This window comes from Populus euphratica, unplaced genomic scaffold (assembly GCF_000495115.2).
Source record: "Populus euphratica unplaced genomic scaffold, PopEup_1.0 scaffold67.1, whole genome shotgun sequence".
Lineage (NCBI taxonomy): Eukaryota > Viridiplantae > Streptophyta > Magnoliopsida > Malpighiales > Salicaceae > Populus > Populus euphratica.
Genome location: NW_011499914.1, coordinates 798,518 through 818,627, shown reverse-complemented (window position 1 = coordinate 818,627; position 20,110 = coordinate 798,518). Strand labels below are relative to the sequence as shown.

Below are 20,110 nucleotides of genomic sequence, written 5' to 3'. Positions count from 1 at the left end.
TACTATCAGGACACATTTCACCTGTGAGCGTCCTCCAACACCTCACAATACTAGATTTGAGTGATAACAGGTTTTCAGGTCTTATTCGTCAGGAAATTCTCACTTTGCCTCTGGTGGAACGCCTAAACATCTCAAATAATCAATTCACGGAAATGGAGCCATTGCCATACCCCAGGGAAGGTTTACAGCTTCGTGTGCTGGACGCACACGCTAACAGGTTGCATGGTCATCTGCCCATCAGCTTGGTTAATATAGCGAATTTATCATCGATTGATCTATCCCATAATCAGTTCTCTGGACGAATCCCACTAGAATATGGAGCCAAACTGGGGAGTTCATGGAAAAGCTTGCTCTTAGAAGACAATTTTCTGATAGGAAATCTTCCACCACAGTTTATTAACGGGACAGTGGCAGTTAGAGCCAACCTTGCCCACAATTGCTTAAGGTGTCCGCCAAACATTCTGTTTTGCAGAGGAGGGCAAAGGGCAAACTCAGAGTGTGTCGAGCAGCGAGATCACAGCACTTGAGAAGTTACTGATAATTCACAACGGATCATCAAACAAATTCCATGTACTCAAGCTTATAATAAAGTCCAGTGAGGCAAGCTTCCACTTCCTAATCAAGGGTGGGATGCGAGTTTAATTTTCATCCAAAGTATAGTTCAGTGGTTCCAGCGAAGGAGAAGGTGTCATAATCTCTAGTCTTCATTAATGCATTTCCAGTGTTGAACAAATTTCCATTTATCCATTGGATAAATTAATTATCTGTAATGTTGGAACTTACATTTTATCAACACATCTTAATTATCTGTAATGTTGCAACTTACATTTTATCAACACATCAAACAACAGAGACTTTCCCAGATTCAATGTGGATGAAAAGAGCAGTGGATTCACATACTTATCAGCAAAAACAATCAGCTAATATTCCAAAAAATTCTGACATTTCAGAACTCCACAAATACATGTTTCTACAACATAACAGAGCAGTTTAGATAAACCAATTAACACCAACATTGCCAAGCCATGCAAAAAATGGGAACTGAACCAAAGCGATGAGGAGCAAGAGAAAATGGTGTCTGCTAGAATCAAAGCTCCTCACCTCTGCAAAAAGTACTCTCTTCATTGTCTTCACCAAGAAAATTCCCATGCATAAGCAGGCACATGGCATCAAAATGTAGTAAGAGTATCCAGATAAGATCTTTCCAAGGACAGCAAAACACATGCCTGTGAAGGTATACCCAGCATAAGCAACAATGTCTAGCAAGGGCGCCTCCCCGCTACCCAATGGAAGGAGTATCATTTTGAGCAATGCAACCTGCAAAAACCAGCCGAGCAATTAAATTGTATTTTTTTTCTAGCTTGTATTTAAAATTAAATTTTATAAAAATTATAGCAATATAACTTAATTGACTTGTTCAATTCATGAATAATTTGAACAATTGATAAAAGAAATTGATAATAAAATTTTAAAAAATAAAACTAAAAGAAAAGAAAAACCTCTCGAACAAATTCCTTATTTAAAACCATGTTTAAAATTAAATTATATCAAAAATTTTACAACTTGATTATTTCAAAAAAAAAATAGAGATAATAATAATATGTATTTTTGTATGTTTTGTTTTAAAATACATAAATTCACTAAAAAAAATTTATAAAGATAAATTTGTTTTAATTTTTAATCTTTTTTTATCTTTTTAACTAAATATATTTTTATTATATATATATATAATAAAAATATATTTAGTTAAAAAAGATAAAAGAAGATTAAAAATTAAATATATGTTTATTATATATATATATAATAAAAATATATTTAGTTAAAAGGATAAAAGAAGATTAAAAATTAAAATAAATTTGTCTTTATAAAATTATATATATTCTTTCTTAACTAAAGTTGCAAAATGTAATATGGGGATTGATTTAAAGCTAGGCTTGTATTACGAATAGAGAAGGTAAATCTAAATTTATCTAGGTTACCTGTATATGTTTTTTAACAAATAGTTTAATATGATATTATTTTTATAAAAATCTCCAAAATAAAATCAACAAGTTGATTCACCTTTTTTTTTTTTTCTATTTTTCCATTAACGCCGGTTTGACCGATCATGGCCAACCAGCCGAGGCAGTTTGGGTTGTACAAGAGAGAACACTAGCCTAACTGCAAAATCTTTCATTCATATATATATATATATATATAAAGATTTTCGGAAATTTTCTTTCCTTACATGAAACTCGTGAGGGTGTACAAGGCTCATAGGCCCCCGTACAGACCTATCAACTGTCAAGGCCTTATCTCCATGTACATTAACCCAATCCCTCCTTTCTCAACGCCAACACTAAACTATCAGGCGAATCCCTTGCCCATGTTTGTCTGTCTGGCATAACAGGTGAGTTTCGTACTCCATTGTTGTAAGTTGCAACGTTGCTCCATCTTTACACCACCCACATGGTTCTTAACAGTTTACAGATTTTGGTAATGTTGGTTTCTTTGGTCACGCTTTTTTCCGGTTGTTGTATATAACAGTTGTAAAAAGTTGTGTTTTTTTGGTGATTTATGGTGCTTTGGTTTGTTCTACTAGGCAATGCTTGGTCTCTTACTTGGGAATTGATGATGGAAGTTTAGAAAGGATTGTAATTCATGATGTTAGTGAACCAAAGAAAATTAAACAAAAGGATGGAAGGAGATTTCATTCCATTTTGAATCTTAGAGTGAATCAAATATTACCCTTTTGTCTGAAATTTCAACCTTTTTTACTTGAGGTAATGTTTGGTTTACTTAGGAATTGATGGTGGAAATTAGAATGATTTTGCTAATTGATTTTAGGAAGCCAAGAATGTTAAACAAAAGAATGGAAGGAGATTATGTTCCATTTCCATCATCTTGTGTGAACCAAAAATAACCCATTTGTATAAGATTTTTATCTTTTTTTATTTATTTTGATGAATATATTATCTATTTCTACTTGATATTGCAGGGGATTCCATGGAATAATATCAAAAGATATACTCAGTTTACTTGAAATTCTTTAGTGACTAATACGATTCTATTCACTTAATAAGAAAAAAATAAGACCCAAATGGCAATTTCTGCGCTAGGACCAGCTAATTCGCTCCGGTTAACCCCAGGGTCAACTCTCCGGTTGCTATCCTTCTACCCCAAATCAAACCCTAGTAACCTGTCTGGTATCCTCAAAACAATAACGAAGCCTCATGCCATACCTCCAAAGTTCCACCATCTATTGCAACTTTCGGGTTTGCCTTGTCGGAGGTTCTTCTGCAGTGTAATTTCTGGAGCTCTACAGTCTAGCGAGAGTGCAAAAGTGGAGAAGAAGGGTGAAATTGGGAATAGAGTTGGAGAATTTAGAAGGAAGTTGAAGATTGCTGATATAAAGGGTGGTCCAGATGAAGGGTTGGATCGTGTAGGGAATACCATCATTGTGATGGGTTGGGTTCGTACACTTCGAGTTCAAAGTAGTGTTACTTTTATTGAGGTAATAATGGTGGTTACTCTTATGATTTCCATGTTAATGTTGTTTTAAATTGTACTTTGTGATTAGCTGATTGGATCTCTGTTATTAAACACAAACAGGTTAATGATGGTTCATGCCTGTCAAACTTGCAATGTGTAATGGACTTGGAGGCTGAAGGTTATGATCAGGTATCACCTTATACAATAATTTGTGTATGTATAGTTTCTAGATTTTAATTTGCTCTGGAAGATAATCTCTTTGCACTTGACATCTAAGCTTCTCTTCTTAAGTTTGGTTGACAGAATCAAATTATCCTTTGTGTAAACAACTAGTAACAAGGACACTTCTGTTCACCTTCTTTTTTCTACACTTATTTATATGAAATTTAGTTTCTGAAATGTTGAAGCTGCATCAATTTTCTGTCTTTCAATAGAATTTCAAAAGCTCTCATAGTATGTTTATACAATGATGTATTCTTCTTTCATGTGGTCTTTATTGCTGTCACTTTACATTTATTCAAGCTTTGGAGCTTGTTAACAGGTAGAATCTGGCTTGGTAACAACTGGCGCGTCAATATGGATGCAAGGAACTGTGGTGAAGAGCCAAGGGTCAAAACAAAAGGTGGAACTGAAGGTCATCAAAATAGTAGCGGTATGATACTCTTAGGCATTCCTGGTAGATAGGGAGCTAATTTTCACTTGAACTCATCTATACATGATTTGATTACTTGCGTTTACTTAGTGTTAAGGGATTGCTGCTGAAATTTTTACATTCATTTTGTTCTCTCATGCCTTAGAAAGGGCTACTGCTAATTCTTATATCCCTCCACCCCCAGATTACAGAAAAGCTACTGCCAGTAAAATTGAATCCTTTTGAATTTATAATGATTGGCCTATCAGATGAGGCAAATTAAAAAATGGCAGGAAGAAACAGGGATCTAAAAAGAGTGCACTAAAGCAAATAGAAGTTATTAAGATTTTTCACATTTTTGCATCTTGTACAACTCAATTGAGTTGCAGTAAATCTGTACTTGTATAAGAACATACACTTTAAAGAAGCGAAAGAATGAACTCAAGGTCTTTGGGCGATTGTTTTCATATCTATTCTATCCCCAATGATATTCTAGATGACAAGCAATTGAAAAAACTGGTCCTCGTATATCAGGATATGGTTCTTTCTGTTTCTCATGTGATCTCTATCGGCATTTGAGTGTCAATCTACATGTTAGTTTTCACCGGAAACCTCCTTTCTTGTTATAGGTTGGCAAGAGTGATCCTTCCTATCCCATCCAAAAGAAAAGGGTTAGTAGAGAATTTTTGAGAACTAAGGCTCACCTTCGTCCTCGAACAAATACATTTGGTGCGGTATGGTTCTAGTTCTTTATTCTGTTTCCATGTTTTGGTTGGGTGTAGTGCCTTCTCGATGATGAATAACATTACCCACTTAACATGGCAAGCATGTTTTATACTCTCTTTTTTCCAATGGATCTTATTCTTCTTGATATTTTTGTCACCTTTGTAAATGATGCTAATTGATTCTAGGTTGCAAGGGTGAGGAATGCTTTGGCATATGCCACTCACAAGTTTTTCCAAGAAAATGGGTTTGTTTGGGTCTCAAGTCCTATTATTACAGCTTCAGATTGTGAAGGGGCCGGTGAACAGTTCTGTGTGACTACTTTGGTAAGCACCGCTTAAGTTGTTTATGACTTTTGATGGTTAATATCATATTTTCGCATATTTTATTTTCTTGTAGAAGCATTATTATTAAGATACTGAAGAGTACACCAAGATTCCTGTTATTAGCTGTAATTTGGTTTACATGGTTTGCTTCAATCCTATCTAACTAGTATTTTGAAACATACAAACATGCACAATTTTGCTAAAATTATGTACTTGAGGACAGAATGCACTTGACAAAGCTATGTAATTCCCCAGTAACTAACATTGCAAAATAGTTTTATAAAAATACTGTTGCCCTTATATTGTAGGGATTTCATTGTGCTTCTGAAAAATAATTTTAATGAACAGATTCCAGGTTCTCAAGAAGCTGTCAATTCTCCAGTGGATGGGATTCCAAAAACAAAGGATGGGTTAATTGATTGGTCACAGGTGATTTGAACATTCTTTTTTCTTGCTAGCATGCTCACAAGTACTTTAGTATAGCATGTCCCTCCCTCCATTCCCTTGTCTATCCCGCCACAAAAATCAAAGCGAATTACAGACAGGTTTCTTAAGGAACAAAGTACATCTTTAGCCATCAGAAAATTTTATTCTTGCATGTCCCCTGGCAAACCTTCATGTTAAATAAACATTGTGACTGAGAAGCTTGCTAGTTCTGGCAGCTGACATATTCCCCTCCCCCCCAACCAAACCAGCCAACTGAAACTGAGCTTGTCTCTACATCAATTTGGAAACATGGAAAGCAAGTTGATAATCTAGTGTTATTGAGCTCCACTGATATAGTTTTCATTGCCTTCATTGATTTCTCAGGACTTTTTCGGCAAACCAGCTTTTCTGACAGTCTCTGGCCAGCTCAATGCTGAAACATATGCCACTGCTCTTTCGGATGTATATATTTCCACTTATTCTTTGCTCATTATTTTAGTGTAAGATAGTAAATAAAAACTATTTGAACATTTTCTTATGGTGCAATTTTGCTCTTCTTTAGGTATATACATTTGGTCCCACGTTTCGAGCTGAAAATTCTAACACTTCTAGGCACTTGGCTGAATTTTGGGTAGGTGTACTTTGTTTTTTTCTCTGTTTTTTTAAAGAGACAAGTTTTGTTCTTCTGGATAATGCATTATATGAGTTTCATATAATTTTTCTGTTTCTTTAATCAAGATGATTGAACCAGAACTTGCATTTGCTGATCTGAATGACGACATGGCCTGCGCCACTGCCTATCTCCAGTATGTAGTATGTTGCTTTTCACATTTTCTCTATTGTCAATTTAACACTATACAGCTAAAGGCAAGCTTGCACATGCACTCACGCACACAAAATTACATATTTTTCCCATCCCATAATTGATTGACAAAACTTTATATGGAAGGTGAGGCATATCCTTGAAAACTGCAAGGAAGACATGGAATTTTTCAATACTTGGATTGAGAAGGGAATCATTGATCGATTGAGTGTATGAGCTCTCTAGTGTAACTTGTCTTTCCCCAAATTTTCTATCTTGTGCTTCATACTTTCCAGTTGTTTCAACACAATTCTTGTGTTGTTTTGGCTCTAGATGTAATTTCCATATTTTTCTTACACAATTTTCTTTGCTTTATACAGGATGTGGCTGAGAAAGACTTTGTTCAGTTGACTTACACTGATGCAATTGAACTTCTTCTGAAAGCAAAAAAGAAGTTTGAATTTCCGGTACTACATACTAATCGTGATATTTAGACTTTTCTGGTGACTATTTCTTGCAGATGCTGTTGTGTGTCAGTCTGCAGTTACTACTAACTGTGTCTTAGATTAGATCAGAAACTGTATTTCTATGTTAAATTTCCTTTATTTTTCCTGATTACATGCCAGAAATAGTTATATCATACTTGTAGTATCTTAAACCGAAATGCATATATGCTGATTATGCCTTTGATGTTTGTCTTGCACTTGGTTTCTATTAAGATTCATCACTATTATCGGTTTCTGTCTCATCTGAGTAATGAAAAGATCACTTATTGCGGCCTTGATTCGTTACAGTAATGAAATGTTGTCTGATTTGGCAAGATGACACGTTAATTGACTATGGTGAGCCAGAGGATAGGCATCATAGTCTTTTTGATTGATTGAAGTTGCAGCTTAACCATCTTAAACTTTAACTATGAAGCCTTGATTTGATCTTTCTATGGTTGGAACTGCTTTAGTAATCTTTTAAGCCAATTTACCATTCCTTAACTAATAAATGAAGATTATACAGAGTATTTACTGCTTAATAATGAATCTGTGACCTGTAGTTGGAATGGGGATGTGATTTGCAAAGCGAGCATGAACGATACATAACTGAAGAGGTATTTGGTGGGTGCCCTGTCATCATCAGAGATTATCCAAAGGTATGCATCAGACTGCCGCCTGTTCCACATTACTCCGCTTTTAAAGCAAGTGAAAACATATTGTGGATTGTATATTGTCCTTGGAGTTAATGTTTTTGTCCTGCGGCTCTTCAATCTAAAACTCTCAGGACATCAAAGCATTTTATATGCGGCAAAATGATGATGGTAAGACTGTTGCTGCCATGGATATGCTGGTTCCTCGGGTAAATATCCATTTCCTGATTCCATTTTAACTTATTTTTTGACTGTCAAGAGACTATTGGTTGTCATATTCTAAAGCATTTAATGACCTCATCACAATGGAGTGGATTGCATAGAGCAAGAAACTATTATGATTTACTTCAACGTGAGCCCTTGTTAGGGAGGTTAAAATGAATTATTTGGGCATAAGTTTAGAAAAAACAGAATGCAGGGGACAAGGTGTTTAGCAAATGTTATCCTAGTGAAATGTATCATGTAAGAATTTGTTTTATTTGTCAGGTTGGTGAGCTTATTGGTGGAAGCCAAAGAGAAGAACGGCTGGAATATATAGAAGATCGTTTAGATGAGCTAAAGCTGAACAAGGAGAGCTTCTGGTGGTATCTTGATTTGCGCCGTTATGGTTCAGGTGAGAAATTTCAATTTTTGAAGTTCACAATTTCTCTTAAGTTGCTGAGGTCTGTGCTTTGAAGCTGATGGTCTAATTTCTATCTTGGTCATTTGAAGATTTTGGTTCTGAGCATTTCATTTCCATTTTGAATTTCTCCAAGTTCTTGGAAACTTCAATGAAGTACGGAAAACAATTTGATGTCAGTTTTTATCCTACATAGAATTCAGTAGTACACTGCATACAATGCATGGTTTTCAGGGATTTTTCCTTTTTTTGTTCGATTGCTTCAGTGTCCTCAAGTAGTTGAAAATCTGCCTAACATGCATTTTTCTGATCTCTTTTGTTTCGGTATGCTCAGTTCCTCATGCAGGTTTTGGACTGGGTTTTGAAAGGCTAGTTCAATTTGCTACAGGAATAGAAAATATAAGAGATGCGATACCTTTCCCTCGGGTACCTGGTTCGGCTGAATTTTAATGGATATCTGATTTGATTTTCTTTATCCTTCAATCTTCTCTTTTGTTATACCTGTTACTTCAAATCATTGGTCTTTGTTTGCTCCTCCCTTTACCAATTTTGTCTTTTATAGCTCCAAAACTTCTTAGGTATACCTGTTAATTCAAATCATTGGTCTTTGTTTGCTCCTCCCTTTACCAATTTTGTCTTTTATAGCTCCAAAACTTCTTAGGTATACCTGTTAATTCAAATCATTGGTCTTTGTTTGCTCCTCCCTTTACCAATTTTGTATTTTATAGCTCCAAAACTTCTTAGGTAGCATAGAATATTTAAGTCTCAAGTTTGCTGCCTTTATCCAGCATGATGGTTAACATGCTATGCACAATATATGAAGTGATTAAACCAATTGTACATCCATTTATCACTGAATCACAATCTGACTGCGAGAATTCCCAGCATGATATCTGCTACGAGTCCTGAATTGCCTATCGATGAGTCTAGACGAGTGCTTTAACATGTTCCTGCCAACACTGCTAATTGATTGATAAACAAACTTAATGGACAGCTCATGCTAAGTCACTCAATGGTTCTGGCCAAATGAGAAGCCATTAAGAACAAAACAATGGTTCTGCATGTGTGCATTGCATGGACTGTCATGTTCTGAGGGAAATGTGCTGATCACATTCCAAATTATCAGCATTAGGTGTGAAATAAGAGATGATTCAACTACAGAATCTGAGGTCAAATCAAGAGTTGTGTCCCAGTGGTTCCTTAACTAAATGCCAAATTTTAAATTTGTGATGGATTCTTGAGGCTTGGTTGGGATGGTAAGTGAATTTGTCATCGTGAGTTTTTTCCTTTGGTTCGAAACCAAGGGAGGGAGGCTATTATAGAGTAATCTCCCATGTTTGGATTATTGTGGATTTGAAAGTCTATCTAAAATCTGATCGAGAAATGATTTGGAGCTGGTGTCTGAAATGCTTAAACATTTGAACAAAAAAATCAAGAATTTTGATTGCATAGCATCCTCTACAAAGAATCATAAAGCCTAGCTAATAAGTTGTGGTTTATGGACCTCCCTGTTTTTCAGACTGAGGCTCTTTCGATTTAAAAGCATGTATCCAACCTACCCTTGGCTTGACAGGCTTATCTGGTATTCTCTCAACTTAAAACTAATCTATTAGTTTTAAGTCTGGCCTAAATATATATTATTTTGAAAAGGTCCAGAGATTGATCCAATAAAACCCGAAAAAAATCTTGACAATTGCTATATATATATTATATATAGTTAGTTAGTTAGTCAACTTAGAGTTTGGTTTGATTGGTTTATTTTATAATTTATCAATATAAGACAAGCTTGGTGGGTCAACCTAACAACCCATTAATTATAAAAACTTGTTTGATATTATGGTTAAAATGATGTTTATTTAAATTTTAAATTTTTTAAATTATTTTAGTGTTTTTTGGATTATTTTATTATATTGATATAAAAAATAAACTTTAAAAAAATAAAAATATTATTATTTTAATATACTTTTATACAAAAAAAAATATTTTCAAATATAATTTATATCATACTTCAAAAAAAAACTAAATTAATGCATAAAATCTAAATAAGACCTTGTCAGGCCAGCTTTAAGGGTTTTTTTTATTAATTGATTCAGATTAAATCAGCAAAATTGTGAACTTGGAGGCTGTGATAGCCATGTTTAAATGAAAAGAATCACTGAAGCCTAAAGCAGGCAAGTAAACGACGAGTCTTTAGATGAAGATTTCTGCTTTGGACGACCTGTCACCTTGTTGGATTTTTGGGCAGAAAGAAAGTTGTCCTCCCCCGTGTGTCCAGATAGAAAAAAAATATGGAGGAAGCAATAAAAGTGTTGGGCTCTGCTCTCTCTCACATCAAATGGCGCCTCAAATTTCCAGCCAAAAATCGTCTTCAAATAGGTCCCTCTCATCTCTTTATGATATATAGATTTCTGGGTCTCTTTCAAAATCTGAACTTGATTTCATTTTTGTGGTTTTTCTTTGGGGGTTACCTTCGGCAGATATTGTAGCTTTGCTGACAGAAATGAGGCCAGTTATAATGGTTGACTATGGTGGAAAGTTGCCCGAATTACAAGACCATCTTTGTGCTCTTGTTAAATTTTGTCAACAGGTATTCTGTATGTCCCGTGTTGTCCTAAAAATTGTCACTCTTTAAGACAATATAATGCTCAAAGACATAAGCTTTTGCTGCTTTGATGATAAATTTTGTTTTTTTGTCCTGATTAGGGCGTAATATTAGTTTTGGTTAAAATCTTTTAAATTTCGATCAAGTTGGTTTTTGATAAACTATGTGATTCTTAACTTGTTAGTCTTGCTGTTAGTGTTGTGCCTTTGAATTTCCTTTTTGTTCCCTGATTGCCATTACTACGTTCTATGTATAAATTTTGCAGGAGTCGGCTATTTTTGAGAATCTTAGAGTGATGGTGATAGAAGATATGATATATCTGATACATGTAAGAGAGCTTGCTGAGTATGTTAAGTCAAGCTTGAATTTGGAAGTAGAATTGTTCTTCATCAATCTTGAAGAGGATCCTCCCAAGGTTGCTGTCTTCTTTATTCTTTTATCAAGTAATAGAGCATTTAATCATTTGCTGCTTGACACGCAAATTCTGCCGTGAATCTGTCTGTGATTAAGAATCTTTTCTTTTTTGTCTTCTTTTTTTTCCTTACAAAGATGGTAACACAAGCGGAGGAAAGTACTTTAGTTACAGAGCTTATAAGAGTTCAGAAGTTGTTCTCTTCATTTTTTCCCTTGAATGGAAATAGCAGTGACCTCGTGTCACATCAAATGCTAGATAGTGTGGCTAATGCTGAATCCTCCATCAATAAGCCTGCCACTTCTCAATCATCTGAGTTCGTTGATCTTAGTTGCTGCATGCAGGACACCGAGATCACTGTACCAACTTTAAATGGGTAATTTCCTATTTTAAAGAAATGTTTTGATTCAGTCTGTATTAAAAATGTGTTTACTTCATCATAACTGATAGACATCTGATAGACCATATTCTTCTATATTCTTTACCAATATCAACTGTATAAACACGCATGCGATGTGTTAATAGCTTTGTATTTGATGCAGTAAAACTGAATAACTGATTTGCTTGACACAGTAACTCAGTTAGCGCAGCAAGTGTTAATACAATCCTGTTATAGTGCAATAAAACCGTTCATCTAATGTGCTTCAGATGGCTCCTTGGCTATCCAGTCGTGTACTTGTTCAGCAAGCAGCACATTGAAGATGCCATATATAATCTTTCCACTAAATATCTTCGTATCTTCCAAATTACAGTCAGCAGGTTTGTTTTTCCTGATTCTCCTCTGTTGATTATAAGAATTACTTGTAGTGGTCATCAGAACAATATTAATAACTGTTTGGCCAGCATACTGTAGAAGCCTTCCATCTTTGAAGTCAGCTTTAATTCACCTCTCCAATTCTTCATTAAAATTCCATCACTTTGTTGGCATCTAAGAAAGTGATTTTGTCCAAGTGGAAATTTCATGTGGTTGCGATACTTCACAAAGATCTAACTTTGTTAACAGGAGGATAAAAAAAAAGAAGATTTTTTGCGTGAATACTATCTGAATAATCTTTGTTAACAGAAAGATAGTCAGGTCGTTTATATAGTGCTTTGGAGTCTGATTTGGACAATCTGCCAAAAATATGATAGTGGTCTTCAACATCACGAAGCAAAATGCATGTTTATAGTTGGTGAACAGTATGAGATAGTTTCTTATCAAAGATGCTGCTAGGAGTAGTGGATAGTGTCAATTGATGCTAAAACTTTATTAAGGACAACCAAATCATGGTTCCTGCAGGTATGCTTCACCGAAAAAAGGATCTCAGCCAGAAGAACTGCTGAGGTAATACTCTATTCCATATTCTATTGCAAAATATAGGCAGTAGGTGGCAAAGATGTGTTAAGTTTGACTAGAAATTTGTAACAGAGACCAAGATAAAGGAACAAAATATTATAAGAGATGAAAAGTTGGATGCGGTGGTGGAGTTGATAAGATTGCAACTGGGTTTCTGTGACCTTGCAGATAGGAAAATGAAAGAGAAAAACAGAGGTACACGAATGATTTTGCTAGTGAAAAAAGCATAAGAAAGGAGGGTTATCCTATTATAAATGTGTAATCTGGTTGGGGTTCCTTAAAGCTGCTGCCAATCTGAACTAGCCTCGATTTTTCATCCTTATTTACACAAACCAGCCCATCCCCGTTTCATTTCTCCTGTGTAAGGGATCAGTTTGGGGCAAGACAGAGCAGGTGACCGGTTAAACATCGGAGATCTCATCTGCGGTCATTTAGATATTACTTGTTTAGTGCTATACTCGTTCTGAACATCTGCATGCTTGTTTCAAAATGTTGTGACAGCTTCTCGGTGCCATATGAACTGAGCATGGGAGGAAGCAAAGAACCATGGGCCGTGGCATTTCTTGCACAAATGCAGACAAAGTGGGCAAAATGCAAGCCAACTTGGAGGTCCTTGAAGATGGAGGTGAGTGAGTGCTATCCACAGGCAATCGTCTTGTAGCAATGACCCGTCAAACTCCAACTCTTCAAGCCTGCAGAAGGAAGTGGAGGACTGGTTTCTTTGCTCAAATATAATTATTTTGTTGTGTCGGTATGCAAAATGTCATCGGAGGATACCTTATACTTAAAAAGAAAAGGAACGAAGATATCCTCTGAAAATGATATTTCCTATTTATGTATTTATGACAGACCTGACTGAGTTCCATCGTTTTAATTAATCCGATTTTCGCTGATTTGAAATGAAACTCGGTTTCAGTTCAAGGTTGTTAACTCACTAAATCAGGCTTCTTAGCCATGTTTTATAACTAGTGATGAATAGGCATACAACTCGATTTTCATTAAAATTTAATTTTTGTCTTAAATTAATTATGTTTTTAATATCTCTACATTATGTTTTATATTATTTTAATACATAAACAACGTCTGCAACTTTTTGGTTTGGCAGGAATTTTAGCTTTAAACAAATATAATATTTGGAGAAAGCTAACACTCAGATGATTGCTGCTTGATGCCCAAGATCAATTTGTTTAAAAGAAAAATTTTATTTGGCAAGACCTTAAAGCGCAAGTCTTTTCCATCATTACACTCGAGAAAAATGCGAAAATTTGAGATTGCAACAGCTCTTCGATTGAATTGAGAACCAGGAGCTGGAAAGGAAAGGGATAAAATGCAGTGCGGATTAAAAAAATAGAAGTTTATTTTCCTTCGTTAACCAGTTTGAGGACAGCAGCCGGAGTAGGAAGAGCAGGGATTGCTCCCTTTTTGGTGGTTGTAATGGCTCCACAAGCATTTGCAAATCTAAGTATCTCTCTCAACCTTGGCTCATCCTGAAAATGATGTCAACAAATGTAAGAGACAGCAATACAAGAATTGCTTCTTATTACCAATCTAAATGGAGATGGATGGTTTACAGAATTTACCTCAAGCACAGATTGGTCATCAACAATCTTGCAAAGGAGAGCACCAACAAATGCATCACCAGCACCTGTGGTATCAACGGTGTCCACATGGAAAGCCTCAACTGATCCATGGAAATTCTGTATTTGAACAACACAATTGGAGAATATTTAGAAAATCAAGTCCGTTTATGGTTCAATAGGATGTTCATTCAACCAACATTTGTGCTCACATCTGGCAACTATTTATGGCACAAAGTCTGAGTCTCCTGTCAAACAAGACAAGAGCACTGTTCTTGAGTTGCTGGGAAATAACACAGCAACTAGATTGGTGCAGAGATCACATAGCAAGCATTGACTTTTTGAATGCCCCCCAAGAAGGAAGTTTGTTTTATGATTTAACTTGAAGACGATCAATCTTGTAACCCAAAAGAGAAGAAGCAAGTTTCCAATCTAATCATATAAATACTTATTTCAAGCATTTTCCCTGTAAATTGTGTACAAGAATCATCCATATTTCCAGTAAATGTTTCCTGTTATCAAACAAATCAATTTAGCATATTAACAGAGCTCCAGGTTCATCCAAAGCATCCCCGCATACGCTTCTTTACGATCTAGACAATAGCTTCATCCCCTTAGCAAGTAATCTAGTTAGGTAAACAATTTATACTTTAGTTGGCCGCACTCCACTATGCTTAGGATATAAATAAATGCAAACCAAAACTCCCTTTCAACATGCAGAGTGGGCCAAGCACCAACCACCATATACACCAAACAAGGCAGCTAAATCCATTTGAGTGGTTGGAGATTTTGACCTAGATAATGACAACACACGCCTAAATGGACATGCCTGGTTTCTGACCTAAGCCAGTAGTTTTTTCAGCATTTAAGGGATTTCTTGATCGATGTCACTGCATGCTTATTTGACCGCTATTATGTTCCAAACAAAATTCATGCACATAAGCTTTGATCATGATTTCAAAATTAACATCATTAAAAGCAGGAATTAGGACTGCCGACAAGTATCAAATCCTACAAGATTAAAGCATACTCCTTGTTAAATAAATCAGGTTTGTATCCCTAATTAAAGCAAGTTTACTAAAATATATGGTCTTGCATCTGAGAAAAAGCATGAGATCCAACACCCCATTAGCAAGTAGCCTCATAGACAGTCAGAAATTCATCGCCTACCCTTCTTCCGGCCAAAATCCCGGTTGGATGACAATGTAACAGACAACATTGCTTAAACAAAGATCATATCATGGTTAACCAAAAAAAAATTAAGAATCCGACAATGAAAGACTGAACTAAATTACTCACCTTGGTGTAATAATTGCAACCCTTTTCACCAAGGGTGACCAAGAGCAACTTAAAGTTAGGACGCCAAAGTGACAAGGCAGTTTCATCATCAATTTTGTCACTTCCAGTGAGGAACTCAAGCTCATTATCACTGACTTTGATCACATCTGCCTCGTCCCAGATGCTCAATATCTGCTCACGCGCCTCCTCTTCTGATGGCCACAATGGCAGCCTCAGATTTGGGTCATACGAAAGCAATGCACCTGCATCCTTCGCCACCCTCATTGCCTGTAAATGTGCTGATCTGCATGGCTCCACAATCAAACTTATTGATCCATAGTGGAAAACCTTAGCCTGTATACACAAAAATAAAAGACAACACTTATGATAACATTTTAAGCGCGTGGGCAAACACAAACACAATCAATAACATAAATACAAGATTTTTCCGCAGGTTGACTCAAAAACCCGCGACAAAAGACCGATCCAAACAAGGTTTTAAATTAATCTTTGTGAAAAATGAGTTCTTCATCAGATTTTTTTTACAATTGACTCGGCAAAACTAACACGGGTCAAAATTAAAAAACAAAAAAAATTATTTTAAAAAAAATAATGGACACGAATTGAAACAATTACCCGATAAAGCGGGTCCTTTTCCGGGTATAAAAGGCTGTGATTTTAGCTATATTTTACACACACTCTGCAAATTTTCTAAATACAATTCTTTTTTGCTATATATAATATTTTCCACCAATTTTAACCGCAGTAATAAAAAAAATTCACTGTAAAAATAAAATCTTTAACCATAAATCATTTACGGTAAATAATTAAGACAGAAAATGATAACACTTACAGATCTGATTAACTCAAGATTTAACTCTTCTGGCCTTAGTAACATATCAGCACTTGGATTTCTATAAAACATGAACTCACGCTCTCCATCAGCGCGTAGAGTAACAAACGCGAGAGCAGTCCTAGCACCAGTGTCAAAATTTATCCCCGTAGCGATCACGCCGTTTTCCTTCAAAATTCCGGCGAGCATGTTGCCGAACTCATCATCACCGAGTTTTCCAACAAATGCCGTCTTTCCCCCCAGCCTCGCTACCGCTATCGCCACGTTCGCCGGAGCACCACCCGGTGCCTTCACAAACCCCGGAGCTTCAGCGAGGGAGACGCCAGAGACCGTCGGGACGAAGTCTATCAGCATCTCCCCGAAGCTGACGATCAGTGACTTGTCGTTCACTCCATTGGAAGCCATTGCAAGAGAATGAGAGGGACGAGAAGGAGAGTTGTGTGTTTTCTAGATAGAGAAAGCAGAGGAGGGAGTGGGGGGGAGAGAGAGAGAGAGAGAAGGGAAGGGAAGAGGGGTTCATTTATAGAGGGAGAAAGAGATCAAGTGGAAATTTTTTAATTAATGTTAATGACGATAATCAAGGTTTATGATTTTTAATTGTTTTTGTTGATATTGTGGATTTGTTTTAAGGGCCCACAAGTATGGATATTTGTTTTTAGGAATATGATAAATAAAATATGGATGGAGAAGAGTTTAAATAGCACGGATTTTTAGATGGAGGTAACGGTTTTTATTAATTTTTAAAATATTTTTTTATATAAAAATAATATTCTTTATTTTATAAAAATATATTTTTGATATTATAAGATTTTTTAAAAATAAAAAATTATTTTTTTGTCAAATGATATTTGAACTGGATTTTAAAATTCTATTATAGAATATAATAAAGTATGCTTGAATTAAAATTAGATGGAATTTTTTATTGTAATATCCGAAATGAGATTGAAAAACAAATGGGGTTATAGAATTAACTAATAGTTTGTGGGATTAATGTAAATTAATTATTTTTATTAAATAATTTTATTTTATTAAAAAAATACTTTAAATTAATTTAATTAAGTTTTTACCAGTCAACTAAATTATTAAAAATCAAATCAAATTAAATTAGTTTTATTCTATATAATATGTTTTTTAGAGGGATTAATTTTATAAATAATAGATAAGGATATTTTTTAAACTCGTGGATTAGGTTTCTTGATAATATTAAAAGTTGACCAGGAATTGCAGCATAACTATATGTACATATTTGCGCATTAAATTTCGGATAAGCTTAGGATACAGAACTATGAAAGGTTTTTTTTTAAGATAAAACTCATTTTATATATATATATATATATATATATATATTGGATAAACCCGTAACCTATGGATAATTGTCAAGTTATAGTAAAAATTTATTAAGGGTTTTGGTGAATTTACCGCCAGATTAGTATTTATTAAATTAGTTTGCATTTGGGATATTGGCTAAAGTGGAAAGTAAATCTGCTCCTACATTATAATTTATTATTATTATTATTATTATTAATGGAGATAGTAGAAGGAGATTGTGGGATAAATTCACATGAAGAAAAGTTATCGGGTGATCCAATTTCATTAAAAAAAAAGAGAGAGAATGATGACTTATCCAAATTAATGAAAAAAAGGAAAATAAGAATATATGGTAAATTTTCATTCAATACATTATACTAAGATTTTAAATGTCCTTGCTTTTATATTAATTTGAGTTTTCAATAGAATATGTTATCAAATTGTTGCATAATCAAGTACTAAAAGAAAAAAAAAATCTTATCATATATCACATACCCAGCAGTGTTTGGTATTCTGGTTGAAAAATAATTTTATTTTTTAAATTAATATATTTTTAATATTTTTAGATTATTTTAATATATTAATGTTAAAAATATTTTTTTTAAAATAAAAATAATTATTTTAATATGTTTTTAAATAAAAAATACTTTAAAAATGATTACTACAATATTTTCAAACAATCTTTTATAATTAAATTAAAAGAAAAGCATTGATCTTCAAAATTTAATTAAAAAGTTAAATTAAAAAAAAAAAGAGAACACACTTTATAATTAGATTAAAGAAAAAGCATTGATCTTCAAAATTTGATTAAAAAGTTCAAAAAAAAAAAAACACAATTTGACCTGGCTGAATTGAGTCAAAACCAGATAAACTAAAATCTTAGAGCAAGTTTTACAAATTTAAAGCGAGAGTTGTAATTAACCGGGTCAAAGTAGGTTGACTTTCCTGTTGATTACAAACCACTGTTTTGCTTGTTGTTTTGATGGATAGTTTTCACCCATAGTTTTGTCATTAAATAATTGGGTGCATGTATGAGGATATGTACATGGTTCATGATTTTATTTTTTATTTTATTTTTATTTTATTTTGTTCTTTTCTCAGCTGCAATATTGTCAGCTGTCAATCTTGCTACCGTATTGCCACTGGAAAGGGAGCATGAAATTCATTATATAAAATTATCAATAAAATATTTTTTTAATATTACACGCATACACTCTGATTGGGTTGTTGAGATCGTGTTTATCTTAATTTGTAATCTTATATTAAAGGACTGCCACGTATACATATCATATATAGTCATATCTATTTTGTCGCAAATGTTTTTGTTTGTATTTGATCTAAATTTCTTAAAACATAAAAAATTAATATCTAAATTGTGAGCATTTTTCTGATATTATTATTAAATATAATATGACTGTTTAAACCTGAAAAAATCTTGATTTGGCTCTTTAATTAATTTTCAGTCAATCACAACTCATATTATATATTTCACCAAATCGAGTTTTTATTATTATTATTATTATTTAATAAAATAATTATGTAAATTAATTTATTTTCATTCAATTAAATAATAAAATATAAAAATCATAAATTAAATGATGAAATTAGTAAAATAAAATAAATTTAAAAAGCTAAAAATTCTTAATTTGATTTCTTAATTAATATTTAATCAACAGATCAAATGTATGAATCGTATTATAAATTTTATTAATTAAAATTAAAATTTTATTTTATTATGAAATAAAAATATAATTTCCCACTACCCCAATTATAATAATAAAATTATATATATATATATATATATAAAAAAAACCTGAAAAAAAAGCAGCAAAGATGAAACACCCAGCCACGTCCATACGAGCTTTTCTAAAAAAAGTCAGGCACGTGTGTTTGAGAGAGTCCACGCGCTCAGCAGATCATCCTTTAAAAAAAAGAAAAAATAAACACGGATGACAAGTAATTTATATTTTGTTTGAAAGAAAATATATGCCTTATTGAACTTGAACTCGCATCCTCAAGTTGCGTCCCATGCTTTAACTCAGTTACAACTCAAACTTGATATAAAATGTTTAAAATAATATATTAATCTAGTTCGTTATTTGTATTAAAAGTTAAATTAATTTCATATCTTTTTGTTGTTTTAGTAATCAGTAATGCACAAGTGTTATTTAATTATATAAAAATTATAACCTATGATATATATATATATATATATATTCCCAAGTTTGCATTTTTTTAATGTAAAACGGGAAAAAAAATAAACATATTTCCATCTTGTTTTTTTATGTTTGAGTAGGCAAATGCCATGCTATGATATGTCCAAAAATATTTTTAAATGGTCAAATCTATTTAAAAAAATATAAAAATAATTAAGTTACATACATACATACATACATATATATATATATATATATATACACATACATATATATGGAACATCCAAAAAGGAACAGGATCTTGTTTGCATTTTTCAAAACCACTCTGATCTTTGTCGCGTAGTTTCCTTCAATGACATTGGTACGAATCTACGTAATTCTATTTTACTTGATTATTATATAATAAAAAATATCATCTTTATTATATAGTTAAAAGCTAAGCATATTTTCGA

The 20,110-nt window shown here is 33.6% G+C and overlaps 3 protein-coding genes across 4 annotated transcripts; 2 read left to right on the top strand and 1 right to left on the bottom strand.

Annotated features, from left to right (window-relative positions):
• Positions 1-2,208: 2,208 nt before the first annotated feature.
• On the top strand, positions 2,209-9,023 carry LOC105134405 (asparagine--tRNA ligase, chloroplastic/mitochondrial-like). Its single transcript, XM_011038807.1, has 17 exons — positions 2,209-2,389; positions 2,978-3,493; positions 3,592-3,660; positions 4,013-4,123; positions 4,732-4,836; positions 5,014-5,151; positions 5,500-5,580; positions 5,962-6,039; positions 6,140-6,208; positions 6,316-6,390; positions 6,527-6,610; positions 6,760-6,846; positions 7,428-7,523; positions 7,652-7,726; positions 8,004-8,130; positions 8,471-8,714; positions 8,881-9,023. Exons 2-16 carry the CDS (start codon positions 3,080-3,082, stop codon positions 8,584-8,586), a joined length of 1,725 nt encoding a protein of 574 aa, XP_011037109.1. The 5' UTR covers positions 2,209-2,389; positions 2,978-3,079; the 3' UTR covers positions 8,587-8,714; positions 8,881-9,023.
• Positions 9,024-10,353: 1,330 nt separating this feature from the next.
• On the top strand, positions 10,354-13,391 carry LOC105134404 (uncharacterized). Of its 2 annotated transcripts, none has more exons than XM_011038805.1 (7): positions 10,354-10,512; positions 10,614-10,723; positions 11,004-11,153; positions 11,288-11,526; positions 11,799-11,909; positions 12,430-12,474; positions 12,559-12,663. In XM_011038805.1, the coding sequence occupies exons 1-7, from the start codon at positions 10,425-10,427 to the stop codon at positions 12,593-12,595; spliced, it is 780 nt and encodes a 259-aa protein (XP_011037107.1). In that variant the 5' UTR covers positions 10,354-10,424; the 3' UTR covers positions 12,596-12,663. The 2 variants fall into 2 exon arrangements, with proteins under 2 accessions (XP_011037107.1, XP_011037106.1); XM_011038804.1 differs by lacking the exon at positions 12,559-12,663 and adding an exon at positions 12,988-13,391 and having other exon boundaries at positions 10,364-10,512.
• A 277-nt stretch (positions 13,392-13,668) lies between these two features.
• On the bottom strand, positions 13,669-16,698 carry LOC105134403 (probable fructokinase-4). Its single transcript, XM_011038803.1, has 4 exons — positions 16,195-16,698; positions 15,363-15,695; positions 14,067-14,183; positions 13,669-13,973 (listed from the first exon to the last, which is right to left on the bottom strand). Exons 1-4 carry the CDS (start codon positions 16,597-16,599, stop codon positions 13,842-13,844), a joined length of 987 nt encoding a protein of 328 aa, XP_011037105.1. The 5' UTR covers positions 16,600-16,698; the 3' UTR covers positions 13,669-13,841.
• Between the last annotated feature and the right edge of the window lie 3,412 nt (positions 16,699-20,110).